The sequence below is a fragment of the Antrostomus carolinensis genome, unplaced genomic scaffold (genome assembly GCF_000700745.2).
Source record: "Antrostomus carolinensis isolate BGI_N321 unplaced genomic scaffold, ASM70074v2 scaffold1700, whole genome shotgun sequence".
Lineage (NCBI taxonomy): Eukaryota > Metazoa > Chordata > Aves > Caprimulgiformes > Caprimulgidae > Antrostomus > Antrostomus carolinensis.
In genome coordinates, this window is record NW_010286242.1 from 125,519 (window position 1) to 143,858 (window position 18,340).

An 18,340-nucleotide genomic window follows, 5' to 3' on the forward strand; every position below is an offset into this window, starting at 1 on the left:
TAAATACAGGTGAGAATCTCGGGGAGAAAAGTGTGATTGTGGGCCTGTTTATCCCAAATAGTTTGCCTGTTCTGTCTTCCTAGTACTTAAGAAGAATCTGATGCAGCCATAGCTTGCTCTGATCTCAGTCAGATGTCTGTGTTATGTCTTGCTTGTGCAGGCCAAGGTCCGAGAGCTAGAGGAGAAATGCCGAACACAGAGTGAACAATTTAACCTTTTGTCCAGAGAACTGGAGAAGTTTCGACAACAAGCGGGGAAGATTGATCTCCTGAGCAGTAACTCGGTGGCATCCTCAGATATCTCTGGTTCTCCTGGTAAATCTCTATCCCAGTTAATGAATGGAATAGCCACTTCTATAGGCAAAGGTAAGAACCAGCATTTTATTTGTAGGTATCTCTTCTACTCCGTAGGTTTTAAGATGCAACTCAATAATGTAAATAGAATTTGATTGTATAAATGGAGAATAGAATTCACCCCTGTTCCTGTTTTGTGACTTGTTTAAATTTCAGAGTATCTCTTAAGCCTTCACTGAGGTGGTTCTAGTTTTATTGGGGCACTGCTGTGAACAGAATTCTCTCTAATCGTTATTGGGTATAGTGATGAGAAGCCTGTTTAGTGTTAAAATCATGTATTCCGTATGTAAATATCTACTTCCGTTGGAAGAAGACTGTCTGCGTATACAGGCTTTGCTGTAAAACTTTTACTGATTCAGGGACAGGAGTTGGTTTGCTATTTTGTTGAAGCAGCAGTTCATGGGAAAGAAAGGATAGACTCCCACACTGCATCAGCCATTACAGAAAAGAAACTTGTAAATAGAGCTGGGTGGAAAATGGGAAAATTGAATGGATTATTTTGACAAACATGAAAGTGTTTTTGGTTTAGTTGCATTTGTTCAACAGAAAATATGCACATCTCCATAAAAACTTTAAAGTAAAACATTAGAAAAAAATTTCAATGGAAGCAAACGCTGTCTACAAAAACACAAATTCTGTCACACAGTGATTTTGGTTGGAAAGGAGGTTCATGGGATATATTTTAACAGACTGGAATAGGGATAATATCTACAATTGCTTAGTAAACTGTGCAAAGCTGTGTTTAAATTTTTAACTTATTTTAAAATAGTATTTGAACATGTAACTGCCAGGTGTTTTAGAAACAGAAGTTGCAACAAAAATATTGTTTTAAAAGAAATAGAGAATGTAAAGTAAGAAAAAAAATTACATCTTTATTGGTGTTTTTATACTTATAGTGCCTAGTATTCAAGTCACTATGTGTTTTTCCAAGATCTGTGTTGAACTTTTGCCAGGTCATCGCCTTTTGCCAGAGGCAACTGCTCTGTCTAAGTACACAACTGTGTTCACGATTCATTATTCATAAGAAAATTTTAAGAATCAAGGCAAGAGGTTACCTTAGAACACTTGAAAGTAACTTGCATGTAAATCATGTGTTACATTGTGTATTATTACTATGTTGTTATCAAGGCTGAAGAGTGTGCTCACCAGCTCAGTATCACCCATGATAGAATGATTTTAACTACTTGTTCTGCAAAGGAACACTTGTCAGGTAATTTCCATTACTTACAGATTCCCCCAAAGTTGTTTTATAATAAATATGAAGAGGAACTGGGAATAGCCTTGACTTTTTTTTTTTTAAATTTAATTTTCCTAAGCTTCTAGAAAAATTTTGAGGCATAGGGCCTAGAAATCACAAATAATTTCCCTACTGTTACAGAAGAGCAGTTATTTTCAGTGAAGGGTGCTAAACTCAACGTCAAACCAAGTCAAAAGGAACCAAGGTGACATCCTTCTTTCATTTCACTTCAGTAACTTTGTACGCCTTGGGTTTTCAAACACAAAATTCGAGCTATTTGCAGATTTGCTCACTGTGATGCATATTAGTTTATAGGCTTTTCTGGAGCTGCAGGTCTTACCTAAGTGGATATTCAAGTGCACTAAATGGAGAATTCAGATGGCATTATCTGATAGCTGTAAGAATCTAGTAGATATTTCCTTAATATCAAAAGCATTACCTCTTCATGTCTCTAAGGATAGGATTTTCAAAGCAACAATTAATTTTAAAGGAAAGGTAATTAGCTATTGAACTGTCCTTTAAGCAGCCAGTGAAGGTCCAGTCTGTATCTTTCAGATTGATCTAAGTAGGCCCCAATCCTCAAATTAAAATCACCTAGTTTTTGAGATCCTCAGTCAAACTCTCCAAACTAACATGCATTTATTCTTGAAATACTGATTGAAACAGCTTTTAAAAAAACCTTCAAAACATAACAAACAGAAATCTTCAAAAAAATCCTTGACTAAAAGCACAGAAGACACAGCTAGGTCTGTACTGAAGTCATTTAATGGCCTTGCTCTGTAAACCTTTTCTCATAAGCTATTGAATTTCATGCAACTTAGAATTCAGGGCCTTACAGCACTGGTGTATAAACATCAGAAATCCTTGGACAATATTCATTCTCAGTATGAATGCACTGATAACAATAAAGTCATGTTTAAGCAAGTGGGCAGGATTTCTAATTATTGAAATCAACCATTTCACAATCATGATGGCAATGCTACAGCAAGTTCTTCAAACCAGAAGTGTAATTATTTTTATTATGTGTGAGGAAGAAAAGAACACAAGAGGGAACACAAGAGGGAACACAAGGACAGCTTTCAAAGCAAATGACGGAAATGAGATCAGTTTATGACCAGCTGCCTTGCCTTAATTGGTGATGTTTGAATGTATCAGGAAATGAAATAAACCTAGCCAGAATAGATTAGAACGTAAAAAGTGCACTATAAACATATAATAATGTCACAATCAGATACAAAAACATCAAGATTTATTATTCATCAGATAAAAGGATCATTTTAATGGCCTTTCTAGATAATTTATGTAGTCCATAATGAATCAATAGTTACAATAAATAAAATGGAGAGTCTAATTGTGCTACAAGTATGGCTAGCTGTAATTCTGCTGACACATTTAAATTAAGTCTGGTGCTCTTCTTTTTTTCTTTCCTTGAAAAAGGTGTTCTTCAGACTTCCTTGACAGATACTTGCCAGACATGGGAAAATAAAGGTCATTTTGAGCATATATGGATTTTATGAGACTTTATGCTCAAAAACACTGTAACTTTATAAGTTTGTTCTCTAGTATTTAGAGGGAAAAAAAAGAGATCTTTCTAGAAGCTGATGCATATATCTTGACCTCTTGTATTTTTCATTTTTAACTCTTAGTTTTTTCCAGAGTGAAAATACAAAATAAAAGGTGCAATATTTTTTTTCTTAGTTTCCTGTGAGTTAACAAGTTTTAAAAGAGTCTGTATAGGTCTGATTCCTCCACAGTTTTGCTTTTTGCAAAGGCATTGCTTGATGATGCTTGTGTTTGGGTTTTTTTTAATCCAGCTGTGAATTTACATATATTATTTAAGCATCTCATGACCTTTAAAAAATTCTACTCTACAGAATACAGACGAACAAACTGATAAAGTTGTATGATACAGCTTGCCCCAAAATCTGTTTTTTCCAATTTAATGCAGATATTAGAATACTTGAAAATGCAATATTTTTTATGCTGCTTTAAGAAACGGATCATATTGTGGTCCCACAGCATGGGAAAGAGCCTTAGAGGATCAGCTTCTGTTATTTTACCCTCTTTTTCATAAAGAGACAAGAATTGGTGGCACCCAGTGCAGATTTTACTGAGCAAGGAGATGTTACATTGCACAAGTAGCCAAATGAATGGAGAATCAGAGGGCACTGAAGGAAGCAATAAGTCCAGTTCGGAAGACAGATCCATTTGCATAGCTAGATTTGAGGCAGAAGCTGTATTTCCACATACATTGATGCATATGGGTATAGATTACTCTGATGGGAAGTGAGCTATGAGTAGGCTGTACCTAGTTACTAGCACCATCTGGAGCCATAGATGTGTCCAGTGACATGATGCATTTACAACTACCACACAGTTTTCTCTCCTGTATATTAAGGACTGAAGGTAAAATTTATGTATTGTTTTACAAGTCGAAAAAATAAAATAGTTGAATATCTTCCAGCATCTTGATATTCCTGGAGTTCTTGATAATGTGTGTTCCTATCCTGGTTGTCATCCTATATGTATGCAAAGCAAGGGCTATATTGTCCAAGAATCTTTCTCCACATTTGGTATGTGATGCAACTAATTTACTAACAAAGCCTGAAAAATCCAGGAGGTCTGAGATGAAACAGCAGTTTCCTTTGAATGAATAATCACAGTTGGACCAATTATTTATAGGCTTGGCACTGACAGACTGATATGGCAAGCACATTAACAGCAAACAGAAGGAGCTAAATTAGCTAAAGGTTTCTGAACAGGGATGACTTTTCTGTTATATATGTGAGAAAGGTTCCAAGAATAAAAAATGTGCCCTTTTGCAGCCCAGGGATTGCTGTAAGCGGGCTGGTTGTAATTAATCTTTTGTATGATGACTTGTATATTTCCCTGCTGTCAATGTGCTTAAGCTGTCCTGCTGTAAATTGCAGTGATGCAGAGAAAATTAATCATATTGGACTAAGGAGCACACCAGAAAAACCCTCTGATGATATGTTTTGGAGCTTATTCTCCTCTGCAGTATGAATAAAGAGGTTCCACTGATAATTCCTGGTGACGTGTGTTGGGGAAGCTGGCAATTCAGTAGCAAAACATTGCTGTCCAGACTTCTGGCAAAACTGGAGAGGAAATGCTGAACCTACATATATCCAGGGTATGAAAAATTAGAGCACAGGCTCATTATGTTAATGAGAGAGAGAGAGAGAGAGAAAGAAGGCACTCTGGATATCTGATTGTGTCAGCAATGCCCTAGACTCTGCTTTGCTATAACTTCTGCTGATGCTGCAAGTATAATTAGGCTCAGTTTACAATTTCCTGCTTGTTTTCATGTGGTCTGGGGACTAAACTAACAGTAAAAGGGAAAAAATGTAGAAATATTTTATATTACGCTTTATTAGTCTCTCTTGCAACCTTGATGAAGTTGTTCTTTCTGTCTTCCCTTACCATTACACCTGGTTTTTACTTGAGTCAAGAGGGGATAATAATGCTCAGCCTCTTGTAAGGCTGCCTCCTTTGGTCCTTTAAATGTGGAGTATAAAATGTTTTTTTGTTTTTAAGTGTTTTTAGAAAACACAATAAAAATATTCAAGAAGCATTTCTGGAGATTTTTTCTTATACTGTGTCTTCTGGTTTTTAGAAACCAGAGATATGGCACTGTGGTCAAATAATGTGTTTTAGTACTGGTGTTAATGAGGAGCTCTTAAGAAATATCAATCTTAGAACTTTGCCCTGCAAAAAGCCAAACCACTTCCCTTAATTTCAAAATGAATATCCTGCTAACTTAGCATTATTAACTATTAGCATTTCAGTCACTTTCTTAGAAGATAAATGCATGACTTGATTCTACTTTCCAGTATGTGACCAAGTCCCTGAAAGGAACAGAAGGGTTCCAACAGCAGGTTTTTAGTGGTGGGGATGTTAAACAGCATCTCAGATAACTTCTTTAAAGAGATCTAGATGCTCAGAACAAAGTTGGACTTTTTTTTCATTAGGGGAAACTTTAACTTTGATTTTTTTTAAATTTAAATACCTTCACCCTCTACATTTATGTACCATTACATGTTGTTGACTTACATTATTTACCAACAGGTTTGAAACTAGTAGGCTTAGCTGCTTTTGTGCTCTGCAGTCTACCTACCTTAGTCTTTTTCTAGAATGATTTCTAACAGGAGGAGAAAATAACTGACTGCTGCTTATTAGTTGGCAGTGTTTCTGCTTGAGAACAATTACTTATTCTTGTATGTTTTGTTCACTGCCAGGTCATGAAAGTCCTTCTGGAAGTCGCTGTGTGATTTCAGAGTTTATACGACCCCTTCAAATATCTGGAGACAAACCAGAACAATTGTCTGTCAAACCTACATTCCTGTCCAAGTCAAGATCTGGTACCCCAAGATGCAGATTTGATTCCGACGTGAGTGATTCAAATTTGTTGTGGAAAATGTGTGTTAAGGGGCCAAGACCTCTCTTCTCCAGGGGACCAATGCAGGTTGATCCACCTGCTTTTAAAAAGTCAAGACATGAATGTTCTCATTTTCTGAGATAACCTGGGGACATGACTAGTGGGAATTTAGCTGATATTTTCAAAGAGATCTTCAGCTGATATCCTAGTTACACAGCATAAAAAGTGGGTGTGTGAGAACCTCAAGCTTCTGTGAAAACCTCAGCCTTCAATGATGCATTCAGAGTGTTGTACTATTTCTGTGCATAAGAAGTCAGCGTTTCTGTCTGTCTGTTTTGGCGTATGTCTATGTTATTCAGGTTTATTGTTATTTTATTATATCTACCAAAAGGTGTGACTTTGATGCAGCCTGGGCAAATGGAAGAGAAATTCCATGCAGTGCTCTGTCCAGGCAGATATGCTGTGATAGAGAAGTAGCTCATTCTGCAGGACTTGTTCTTTGCCTGGTTTTCATAATGTGTGAGTCTTCTCACTACAACTAGGCTGATACCACCCACTTATAGCAGTTTCCAGCACACTCTCTTAAACTGATTTTGAGCCTGTAACCTGGAAGTGAACGTTGCAGGATGTTGTGACAAAACTCTTCCACCATTCAACTTTACAGCTTGTATTTAATTGTACTTTTGAATGGTTCTGTTCTTCCTTTCTTAGAAAAGTTTTCTGGTTTTCAGTTTAATTCTAGTAGAAAGCCAATGGGAAGCTCAGAAGAGCTTTACAAAGGTGATATGGCAAGTTTTTAATTGATTTTTAGGACAAATGTTAAATACAAGGAGGTATAGGACACATTTGAAAACTTTATAGAAGGGTATTATTAATACTGTAAGCCTGTCTCATATGGGCAAAGAGCCATGAGGAAATGATCTTCAGATTTTACCCCGACCTTATAGTCCTGTATCCCATTCTTAATCTTTACAGAAGTAAATAAATTGAAACTGTGTGCATATTTTCTTTTTTTATATTCATTGCTCCTGAACCTGTGAAAGTTGATAGAATCAAAATAAATGTTTTTAAATGGATCACAAGCCTGAGTATGGTGTAAGATATTCAACAAAATATTAGATTCCTGTAGAGTAGGAATTCCATGAGCATATCTAAGGATTATACACAAATAAATATATGTGTATATTTATGTGTAGCAGCATTACTAAAAAGTGGGAACATTCACTGCTTTTTGAAGAGGCCACAGAAAAAACAGCCTGAAGGAGTCGAACCAGAAGAAGCAGCTTAGCAACAGGACTTAGGGAAGCAGAACTAACAGCAAGGATCAGAAGAAGTGCACGTCAAGTATAATTCTGTTTTTCTATTATTTTTGAATTATCTCTCACTGAGAATGTCAAGCCCTCTTTTGCAGAATTGTTCGTTGTGTGCCTTCTAGAGTGTAATTATGTGATACATACTTAAATTGTGCAAGCTCACAGAAATTAAGCTCCATTCTTTTTTAGAGGTATCCAGACCCAGGGGGAGACTGTATTAATAAAATCTAAATATGGAGCATAATGCTGTGAAGTCTGAAATAAAAAAAATGATACTCTGCAAAAATATATCTGCAACTTCCCTGATTGTTACCAGTAACAAAGTCATCTAGAATAAGCATTATTGGGTTAGTTATGAGCTTTTTGACATGCCCATAAAAAGGTATCAGGATGATAACCCTTGAAAAGTTGCCTGCATCCCTGCATGCTACCCAGGGGAGAATACCTGTTAGCTGACTATTACTGTCCTTCTCACGGGAAGTGGAGTGTTGGCAGAATAGTGTGTGTTGTGTTAACCCAATAAGCAAACCCACCTCTTGAGAGTTAATTCGGAGGAGAAATGACTTGACTCAATATTTTTCTGGTGTACTTTTGATCCCTATTAGGAATGAAGCAGGGAGCAGTTTAGGCCTGAAAGTTGCTGTCCAATATTCACTCTGTCCAGATTGTAAAATTTTGGTCAATTTTTGGACAACTTATCTCATTTGATCCCACTGTTAAACCTAGTATTTCTACCGTAATTTAAATTCTTTCAAGCTCAGGTGAAAAGTTGTTCGTTTTTCCTAAAAGGGCTCCCAGGATACTGTAAAATAAGTGGAGGAAAGAAGTGCATCTCTCTTCAAAAACTCTACTAGTCTCGAAGCATAACAGAAAGAATTAGTTTTACCAGTGAGATTCCTAGCGCAGAGCTAAAATAGGTGGAGTCTCTGTTGTTTCACCACTACAGTTTCATCTCCAGGTTTTGTAGACTAGAATTGCAATGGAATAAATATGTGGCTTTGGAGAATTGAATTAAATATGATGATATATTCAGAGGAAATACATTATTTATTTCATTTAGCAGAAAGGGTGGAAATCAACAGATACTGCTGCTGTGAATTGGATTGGCAGGAGGGTGTATTTTATGTGATACTCAATTGCTTCCAAGTGTTTGGAAGTTGGCACTAGCACCAGCTCTAAACTCAGCATTTGTCTTAAGTACTTAGTCACTGGTATCGAGTTTCTACAGTTGTTTTCTGGTTAAAATAATAGGGTATCACCCTACGTTGTCTTTGTGATCATATAGCTGTACTGTGCCCCGAAACACGAGGCGTATCACTTACGACGGGTCATCTTGGAGTAACTGAGTTTACTGTAGTTTAATGAAGACTTTAGTAAAAGCTTAATCAGGAGCGTGAAGTGGTCAGTGAGACTGGTATGGTTAAGTTGTGCCTGTTTCTTTAGTCAGCAGCCTGAAAGGCAGTGGTGTGGTCAGTATCACATCTCCTATAGCCATCTCCACTGACCAAATGACAAAGCACCAATCTACTGGTGGCTTTGGTAATTTAGCAAGCTTTTGAGAAAAAACAACATCCAGTTTCTGACAGGTGATCTGAATCTCTAGGAAGACATCAATGAATTAGCTCATTTTTTTTGCCCTGTTAAAATCTGAATTGCATTTCCTTTTCAGCCTAATCCCTTCTGAGTAAAATTAACCAGTTATGTTCCATGTTAGAATTTATTATTTTTTTTGAATGTTGCATATTCATTGTCTGATTTATATTGCCTGTCAGGAAAACAGTGCATGTATTTTTTTGAAGTCACATTGTTGTTGTTTTTTTTTCTCCCTCTACAGATGGATAATGATCAGAATTCCAATACCTCAAAGCAGAGATATTCTGGGAAAGTCCATCTTTGCATTGCCCGTTATAGGTAAAAAAACCCACAGCTCATTACATATATAATACATATTTGCAATATTCAACATTTGCTCGTGCTTCACGTTTATTCATGCATTGAATTATTACCTGGAACAAATGTTATGAGTAGCAGACTGCTTTCCTGTTTGTATTGTCTCCAAATAATGCCATTTCCATGTGCTTTAGTTGTCGGAGAAAGTTTAACATGACATGGCTCTCTGACCCACTGCTGTTATTTCTAAAATGAGATGAGAATGTGTACCTTATGGCAGCCTGTTGGTGATACAGTTACAATTCACAACAACAAAGAGATCTACTCTCCTCTCAGAATATATGTTTCAGAAAGGAATCAAAAAGATTGAACTGAGGAATTACATTCCTGTGCAGCCGTAGAGCTGTACACCTTTTTCTGATTAGTACTCAGCTGTGTGGGGGCTGTAGGTGCACACTTGTTTTCCGTCTGTATTCCTTTGCAGTTACAACCCTTTTGATGGACCAAATGAAAATCCAGAAGCAGAGCTCCCCCTTACGGCAGGAAAGTACCTTTATGTGTATGGAGATATGGATGAAGATGGCTTTTATGAAGGTAATTTTTTTTTTAATCTGTGAATTCATGCTAATTCATGCAAATTCAAATCAGTTCATCTGTCAAACACACTCCCAATTCTTCCCTTCATCTACTACCAAATCAGTTGCTAAAATTACCCCTATCATCATTGTGTTAATTAATAGAGTTTCTGCACCAGCAAAGCCACTCCTTGCAGGCATAGCTAATTAGAAGATATTTTATATTGTCAGCTTTTCCTACTGGCAAGATATAAGTTGACAATAAAGCTTACTGGCAGTTCTGTTTTTTTCCTCACAGAGGCAAAATTACATTCTCAAACTGTTGTTTATGTACAGTTTTCACTTAAATCTTCTTCCTTTTCTTGTCCACTTGCGAGGCATTGACATGCAAGAGGTATGCTCCTTCAAGGATTTTAATGTCATTGTCCTTTCTCACCAGGGGAACTTCTAGATGGACAAAGAGGACTCGTCCCTTCAAATTTTGTGGATTTTGTTCAAGACAATGAGACCCGGTTATCAAGCACATTAAGCAGTGAACAAGATCAGAATTTTATCAACCATTCAGGTCCTACTTTGGAAGGAGATCTCTTGGAGATAAGTCCACCAACTCACATAGACCCTAGTGTAATCAGCAATGGCGCAGGGACTCTGGATGTGAACATTGATGAAATTGGAGAAGACATTGTGCCTTATCCTAGAAAAATCACCCTTATCAAACAGCTAGCCAAAAGTGTCATTGTGGGCTGGGAGCCACCAGTAGTGCCACCCGGATGGGGAACCATTAGCAGCTACAATGTTCTGGTTGACAAAGAAGTACGGATGAACGTAGCCTTGGGAAGCAGAACAAAAGCTCTTATAGAAAAGCTTAACATTTCTGCTTGTACATACCGAATATCAATTCAGAGCATTACAAACAAGGGTAACTCAGATGAACTGCAGTGCACTTTGTTAGTTGGGAAGGATGTCATAGTAGCCCCCTCTCATCTTAAAGTGGACAATATAACACAGATTTCTGCTGAGCTGTCCTGGCTCCCTACAAATAGTAATTACAGTCATGTGATCTTTCTTAATGAAGAAGAATTTGACATTGTCAAAGCTGCTAGCTACAAGTACCATTTTTTTAATTTGAAGCCCAACATGGCCTACAAGGTGAAGGTCATGGCAAAGCCCCATCAGATGCCCTGGCAGCTTCCCCTGGAACAACGAGAAAAAAAGGAAGCCTTTGTGGAATTTTCTACTTTGCCAGCAGGTTTGATATTTTTCTCCCTATTTCAAAACTCTCCAGTGAAGTTTCTCTGAAAAGTCTAGATAAATTAATCTAACATTGAGCTTTGTGCTGTAATCCTTGTCACGTCCATGAGCAAACTGGGGATTATTAGATTGCTTTATGGTCTCTAAAATTAATTCCTATCCTGCATTATTCTCTAGTTTGTTCCTAGGTAAGGACTGAAGCATTTTTGGGAGATAAACAAGGGAAAGCCATGCTTATCATCATCACAGATCACATGCTGTTTTATCAGAGTAATCTCCATTTGTATTTAATTTGTCCAGTTATAGTATTTCTGGTAGTAATTTATTTTTGTTGGTGTGAACAATGCTTGTTAAAAACCAGTTACTACTTCTGACACATTATTTTAATGTTATTTCTATGTCTTAAAGTACTTTTCACAGGGATGATCCAACCCTTTTCTATAATGAAAAACAACACAGACATCTTAGAGGACCACACAGTCATTTAGAGGATGTAAATGCATTTTCGTTGTGAGGTTGTAATCACATTGTACAGTTTGAATCTGTAAAGATAATGAATTGGTCATGTTTTGGATAGTCTGAAGTTTTTTCCCACCTTGCTTTTTACATTAGAAATGTTGATAATTACCAGTCTTTTCCCAGTATTTAGGAACAGTGAAGTATTGTTGAAAACTAGTGCTGAAATACTGTAGTGCATTTAAAGGACATTCTCATAATTTTGGGGATGTATGGCAGTACCTGAAAAATTTGAACATTCTCCTTATAGATCCATCTAACCAAGGACAAGCAGAAGACTTCTTATATGTTCAGACTTTCAGAGCACTGAATGCCTCTGAAGCAGGGACAGTCAAGTATAAGTGACTCCTGGCGAGTGAAATTTCAACAGCATGTACTGTGCTGTGGCTTAATTGACTCCCTGCTGGGATTTGATTCTAGCAAAGGGGCAGGAATTAGTTCTGGTCTCTTCCTTGGCTTACGTGACTTATATGTAAGGAGACATACAGGACAGTAATGCTGGTTGAGTAGAGAGGGAGTTAAGCTGGTATGTCTACTGCTTTTGATGCTGCTGATTTATAGTTTCTGTAAAAATGTTCTTAGCTTGGGCATTTACTCTTTTGTCTTAAATAATTTCAGTGTGATAAGTGGTAGTGCCATTACAGAATCTGCTTGGAGGGAGGGTATTTTAAACTTTATGTATGTTCAGTGGGAGTCGGGAGATAATGCCTAGATGGTAGCTTGAACTTACTAGACACGTTAACTTCTTTGTTATTTAGGAAAGGCCTTTTGAGTGAGGTTTTGACACAATAACCACAATAACTGCAATAAGGATATTTTGTCATCTTAAAAAAAAAACCAAAACCAAAAAACTTTAAGATCTGTGGTTTCCAACTTTCAGGTATAGCAATTGATGTACATATTTCTGATCTAAGGCTCAACAGTGACCATTCTTGTCTTTCTTAGGTCCTCCAGCTCCACCTCAAGATGTTACTGTACGGGCTGGGACCAGCCCAGCAACCATACAGGTGTCCTGGAAACCACCAACTCTGACAGCAACAGGGACCTCCCATGGCGCCAATGTCACAGGCTATGGTGTTTATGCGAAAGGTCAACGGGTGAGTTCTCCTTCCAGCGTTACAGTGACCATCTACGTTAGGTGAATTTTGACTGACAGGTAAAGGCAACAATAAACATGTGACAGCACTTGAATGTGTTGCAGGGTTTTCTCAGCTTTCAGTAGAACCTGCTCTTTTGTTTATGCGTAACTTGCTCATTAGCTTCTTTTCTACAAGCACTTAAGCTTTTGGACAAATGGGTTGAAAGGATTAAAGACAACTGGCGCTGATTGGTGTGGAACCCTAATGTGGGCTCTTGCAGCCTGCTCTGTGTTGGCAATAATTCACTCCAGGTTAAGACTTTGAAGGTTGACTTTAGTGGGGTTGAGGGGAAGGAAAGAAATGTCTTCATGCTACTAAGGTGTTTGTTTGTGTACTCAGGTGGCAGAGGTGATCTTTCCAACAGCAGAGAACACATTGGTGGAACTAATGAGACTAAGGAGTCTGGAAGCAAAAGAAGTTACAGTTCGAACACTCTCTGCACAAGGGGAATCGGTGGACTCTTCTATTGCTGCCATTCCATCTGACCTACTGGTGCCTCCAACCCCTCACCCACGAACTGCTCCCAAATCTAAGCCATTAGCAAGTGCCGGAGCCCCAGAAACCAAAGAAGAACATTTAGGTCCACATTTAAAAATGGATGAGTCATGGGAGCAGACTCGTTCAGCGTCCCCTGTCCATGGACACACGCTTGAGCCGCCTGCCCCTAATTTTCACACTCCACTTCAGGGGAGGAGGTCTCCATCACCTAACCGAATACTCCCTCAACCACAAGGCACACCTGTCCCAAATACTGTTGCAAAAGCCATGGCAAGAGAAGCTGCACAACGAGTTGCAGAGAGCAATAGGGTAACGGCAAACTTTTTCTTGAGACTTTTTTGGGCTGGCTTTGTTTATTGTGGCACTTTCCATCAAATTTTTTCATCATATGCTTTAAGGAGCAGCTACTCATTCCTAAACGCTGAAGTTCGGTAGTTTGAGAAGCAGTGTGCGAAAATTTTGTGCTATTTTCCACAAATATGCTTGTAACCATAAAAAGTATTGGTCAGCCTTTGATCAGCCTAGAAACCCCCTAACATCACTAGAAATGTTGTCTCCAAAAATGAAGAGCCTTACTTCTGGGGAAAAATAAAAAAATAGTAATCATCAAAATGTGTGCTTGGATCCTGCAGGAGTCAAAAGGGAGACTCGTGCCTGTGTGGGAAATGTCAGCTGAGTACTGAAGTACTTTGAAAGACACCAGGACAATAAAGGGCAGTTTAAAAATGGGTCCAGAAATATGTAGGTAGACAAAAGTCCTGAGCAGACTTACTGCTAGAGCTAATCTTTTTGACAGTTCACAAAATGAGGACAGTGTCATTTTTGTACTAACCAGCAGTCAGCTAACAGATGTGTTTGTATTTTAAAATAATTTGCTTTTCAAAATAGCAAATGGCAGTTTAGATGCAAGTAAAGCACTGTTTTTGTGCTGTCATGAAACCACAGGCAATTTTACATGTTTGCCCTTCAAGAGTGCCCCTTTCTCAGTGCTACACCTTCACAGATGTTTACAAATGCTTCAAAGTAGCTGCCATGTGAAAACTTTTCATTACAGCTCCTTATGTAACTGCTAGAAGCATCACTGCCTAAAGGAGACTTCCTGCTTTTGAGACTATTACAACCCATGGCTGCTGTAGTGACTCAGATGTTTGCTAGTTAATTTAAGTCCCATATTTGAGGCTCTTGGGTCAGCATAGCTGATGCGTATGCATCCTGACAACGTGCTCTGGTTTTCCTACCCAAGCATACAATATTTAAGTACTCCCAGTGCCCTGGGCAGTTACTTTCTCATTGCAAGCTGCTCACAACTGTCCATTGTTTCAAGCTCTGCTGTCACTTTTTTCATGCATTCTCTTGGTCCTTCATCTGGCAGTCATCAGTTGTTATGTCCAGTCTTTCGCTTCCCATTGTATCTCCAAAATAACTGTTAGTTTTGGCAGTCCACATGTGTCTTAACAGCCTCAACTTATTGATTGTCCCTGTTTTGGGACAGAACTGAGCCAGTGGGTGATGATATAGCTTTTGGGAAGCTGAATAATTCTGGATCCATGAGGTCTGGTTAAATACATATATATGCATGTGTACATTTCTTCCTTTTCTTTATAAATAAAACTGGAATAAATGTAATACAAGGAGAAAAGGCAATTAGTTTCTTTGGCACTCTGGGGTGAAAGTTGATTTAACGACAGGGAAAGAGAACTGAAATACTTTGGTTTTGAAAATTGCTGACATAACGTGTGCTCTGAACCACGTTTAATTGAATTAATTTTAGTGATGCTTGGAATGTTTAATTCGGGGATCTGGACAGAAGTTTACAGATGGATTCACTCTAAATGAAATAAAATTCTGCCAATGATACTTGTCATGTTTAGTCCCCAGTAGTAGAAATTCTTCCCTTGTGGTAGGCTGCTGCAAAAGAAGCTGTGTCTCATCCCTGCCCTTTATCCAGCCTGTTAGATGGCTGATGGTTATTGTCATGAGAGTAAGCAGAAGGATTCAGTAGCTGAAGGTAAGAGTCACTTCAGAGCAGAGGAAGAGCATGAAGTCTCATTCTATAGCTTTTTTTGTGCTGAGGTAAAAAAATGTTGTAGTGGCTAGGTCTTCTGCTAACCTTCTGCCAAGGGGAAATTAACATCTCTATTAGCAGCCTCTGACTGTAGAATACTGAAAATTTTGACATAAGTGGTACCAGGAAGAAGGCTAGCAGCTGAGTTGATAAAAGCATGTCATTGTTTATAAGCAAGATTAATAAAAGCACAAAATTCTTGAAAACTCCTAAAAGGTTACAATCAGGGGAAATTAACATGGCTTTAAAGCATAAGTATACTTAAATATTGTTTTCTTGAGTCTTTGTGTCTTATATTTGGAATTTCTTCTGTTAGTTGCAGGAACAAGTCTGCTTCACAATTTTCCATTTTTTTGTTCCTTTGCTAGATGGAGAGGAGGAGTGTTTTTAGCGAAAGGAGTAATGCAGCCCAGTATGCTAACTCAGATGATGAAGAAGATGGCTACGATTCTCCTAATGTAAAAAGAAGGGGAGCTTCAGTTGATGACTTCCTGAAAGGGTCAGAACTTGGAAAGCAAGTACGTAGCCTGGTTTTATTATTGTGTCAGGTGTCTGACATGAAACAAGTATTGAAGATATCTACCATGTAAGCACAAAGTTGCTGCTCCATGTGGGCGTACTACCTCTGATCTTTAAAAGTGGTTTGGAGTGTGTCTGCTTTACCAAGCTCTACAGAATAGAAGGTTTGGATATGAACATTGGAAGGCTGTGAACCATTAAAGTTATATTCCTTGAAGCCTAGAAAGATTGAGCTCTGTTATCTACTAGGAACGTCCTCAAAGATAGAATTGAAATGTCTCTGGCTACAAGTATTCTCAGATCTGATTAGGTTTAAAATTTCATTTTCATGTAAGGCTGAAAGAATTCTTCGTTGCTTTAAAACACTGTGTCATAAAATGCACTTTGAGAAATAGCAGTTTTGTCTGGCAAAAGAGCTGCTGTTGTGTAAAATGTAAATTGGTTATTAAATGTTTATTTTACAGCTTCAGAGATATACCTATTTGTAGTTTAATTGCTCATTTGCATGGTTTATGGAAGATTATCACTTTTACCACTTAGTTTGTTAATGAAGAAATAATTGGAGAAATCTAATCTGTGGTAATTTTCTCCATAAGAAATTATTAGTCTGCTAATTTCATTATAATGCTCATGTGCTGCTGGTATCCTCAAGAAATGCTGTTCCGTGCTGATTCCTTATCAAAGGTCTTTGGCTTTCTATCAGTTGACTTGCCTTACTCCATAGATAAGAGTAAAAAACCTGCAAGCAAATGCAAGTAGCATTAATGTTTTTTTCATCAAGCTTTTTATTAGCATTAGATGTGGCTAGTAATGGAAATCCTTCATGTCTGTCACATTGTATTTGGTAGAAAGATAGATTGATTTGAAACTTCCCAGTTTAAAATGCCCCACAGGGAAGGATGGCATGGATCACAATTCTGAAACAGTGGTGCAGTATTAGTCTCTCACAGACTTTCCTTGTGATCTTAGACTTAGAAAGTCACTCTTTCTTGCCCAGATCCTCACAAGTATTTATGCATCTAAATATCTCAATACCTCTGAGGATCTGGGTCATATGATCTGATTTGTTAGATGTAATGTTTAACAGAGGCCAGTCCTGTTTAACATTAGCAATTCAGTAGGACACACTTTTTCCTCCTTATCTTCCAACTAATTGGAAACTTACAGGAACTTGAAATATTTGGACTAATATTAAAAGACAAAGTTTTAGCCAGTCTTTTCCTACAATGTTTAAGAGAATGAAAGCTTCAAATTCCATCAGCTAGCTATATCATACAATGATGGTAACATCCTACTAGAGTTAAATGCTGATCACTTTTAAATTACAATGTGATGTAACAAACAGCTGTGAAGAACAGATGATATGTGAATTATCCTAGGGCTTTTACAACTTGGTCAGCAAGTCCATTGATGCATGAAGGACCTCTTTAAATCAAGGGAATTTAATCAAGACTAAAACTAGATTTGGTGCTGTGAATGCAGGCATCCTTTTTTGTATCACCTATGGGATTAAGATTGAATTTCTAGAATTGGGAGCATAAATGGGAAAAAAAAAAATACATGATCTCTCCACTAGAACAGAGCAGCAAGCCACATGTTGTAATTTACATGCGGTTATTAGTGTGACATTCAAACCTAGGAAATGCTCTAGTACTCATTGGTGTTACACAAGGATTTTCAGCTCTACAATCAGTAAAGATTTTTCTCTCACCCATTCAATTAGGCTCACTATTGCCATGGTGAAGAGTATCACACAGAGAGCAGCAGAGGTTCTGACTTGTCTGATATTATGGAAGAAGATGAGGAAGAGCTGTACTCCGAAATGCAGCTGGAGGATGGAGGAAGGCGACGAGTCAGTGTGACTTCACACAATGCACTTAAGGTAAGTGTGACTGCAGAGAAGCCTTAGGAGTGCCTCCGTATTTTGATTCTTCCTTCAAAGCACTTCTTTTAGTCAATTATGGATTTTGCAGACCAGTTTAAAATGCCCCACAGGGAAGGAACACTGTTGTATAGACCTAGAAATGGGGTGAACATTGTTTATGATGTCAAGGCCACTTTAATACATTTATTACTCTTTTTGTTGCATTATTTGATAGCTAATCTTTTAACTAATTTAATATTTTCCTATATGTAATTGTTGAAGTTGCAATTTCTGTTCTATATCTGGGGACCTTTCTCATGTCTAAATGAGAATATGCTACATGTGCTATCCAAACAATGAGTTGTTTCTGTGCAAGGAGATTTATATAAACATATATAGATAGAGAAGAAATGCAACTTGGGTTTTTCATATCTGAGTAATTTGTTTCCGTTTCCAGTGCTAGTCCTGTCTCTTCCACAGGCTTTAAAGCATGCTTGTAAGAAAGGGAGTTGGGTCATCTTTGTCTGATAAATGCATTATCAGAAATGCTTGTGCTCTGATTGTTAAGGAAACACTAGAGACAGTGGGAAATACCCATCAGAAATATTGCTTTAACACTACCCAGGAATATTCACCATGAAAGACAACTTTAGTATAACAATTAAAGCATATGTGGAATGTTGAACCTACCCAATACAGAATATATATTTCCTATAGTATATTT

General features: G+C 37.7%; 1 protein-coding gene across 6 annotated transcripts in view; it reads left to right on the forward strand.

Annotated features, from left to right (window-relative positions):
- RIMBP2 (RIMS binding protein 2) overlaps positions 1-18,340 on the forward strand; it is a 126,614-nt gene that overhangs the window by 86,559 nt on the left and 21,715 nt on the right. For all 6 annotated transcript variants that reach the window (XM_010175304.1, XM_029087102.1, XM_029087155.1 and 3 more), the window contains 9 exons: positions 161-365; positions 5,847-5,998; positions 9,134-9,210; positions 9,674-9,783; positions 10,204-11,013; positions 12,477-12,628; positions 13,010-13,477; positions 15,602-15,751; positions 17,476-17,634. In XM_010175304.1, the coding sequence (XP_010173606.1) occupies positions 161-365; positions 5,847-5,998; positions 9,134-9,210; positions 9,674-9,783; positions 10,204-11,013; positions 12,477-12,628; positions 13,010-13,477; positions 15,602-15,751; positions 17,476-17,634 (2,283 nt within the window). The remainder of the gene's footprint in view (positions 1-160; positions 366-5,846; positions 5,999-9,133; positions 9,211-9,673; positions 9,784-10,203; positions 11,014-12,476; positions 12,629-13,009; positions 13,478-15,601; positions 15,752-17,475; positions 17,635-18,340) is intronic.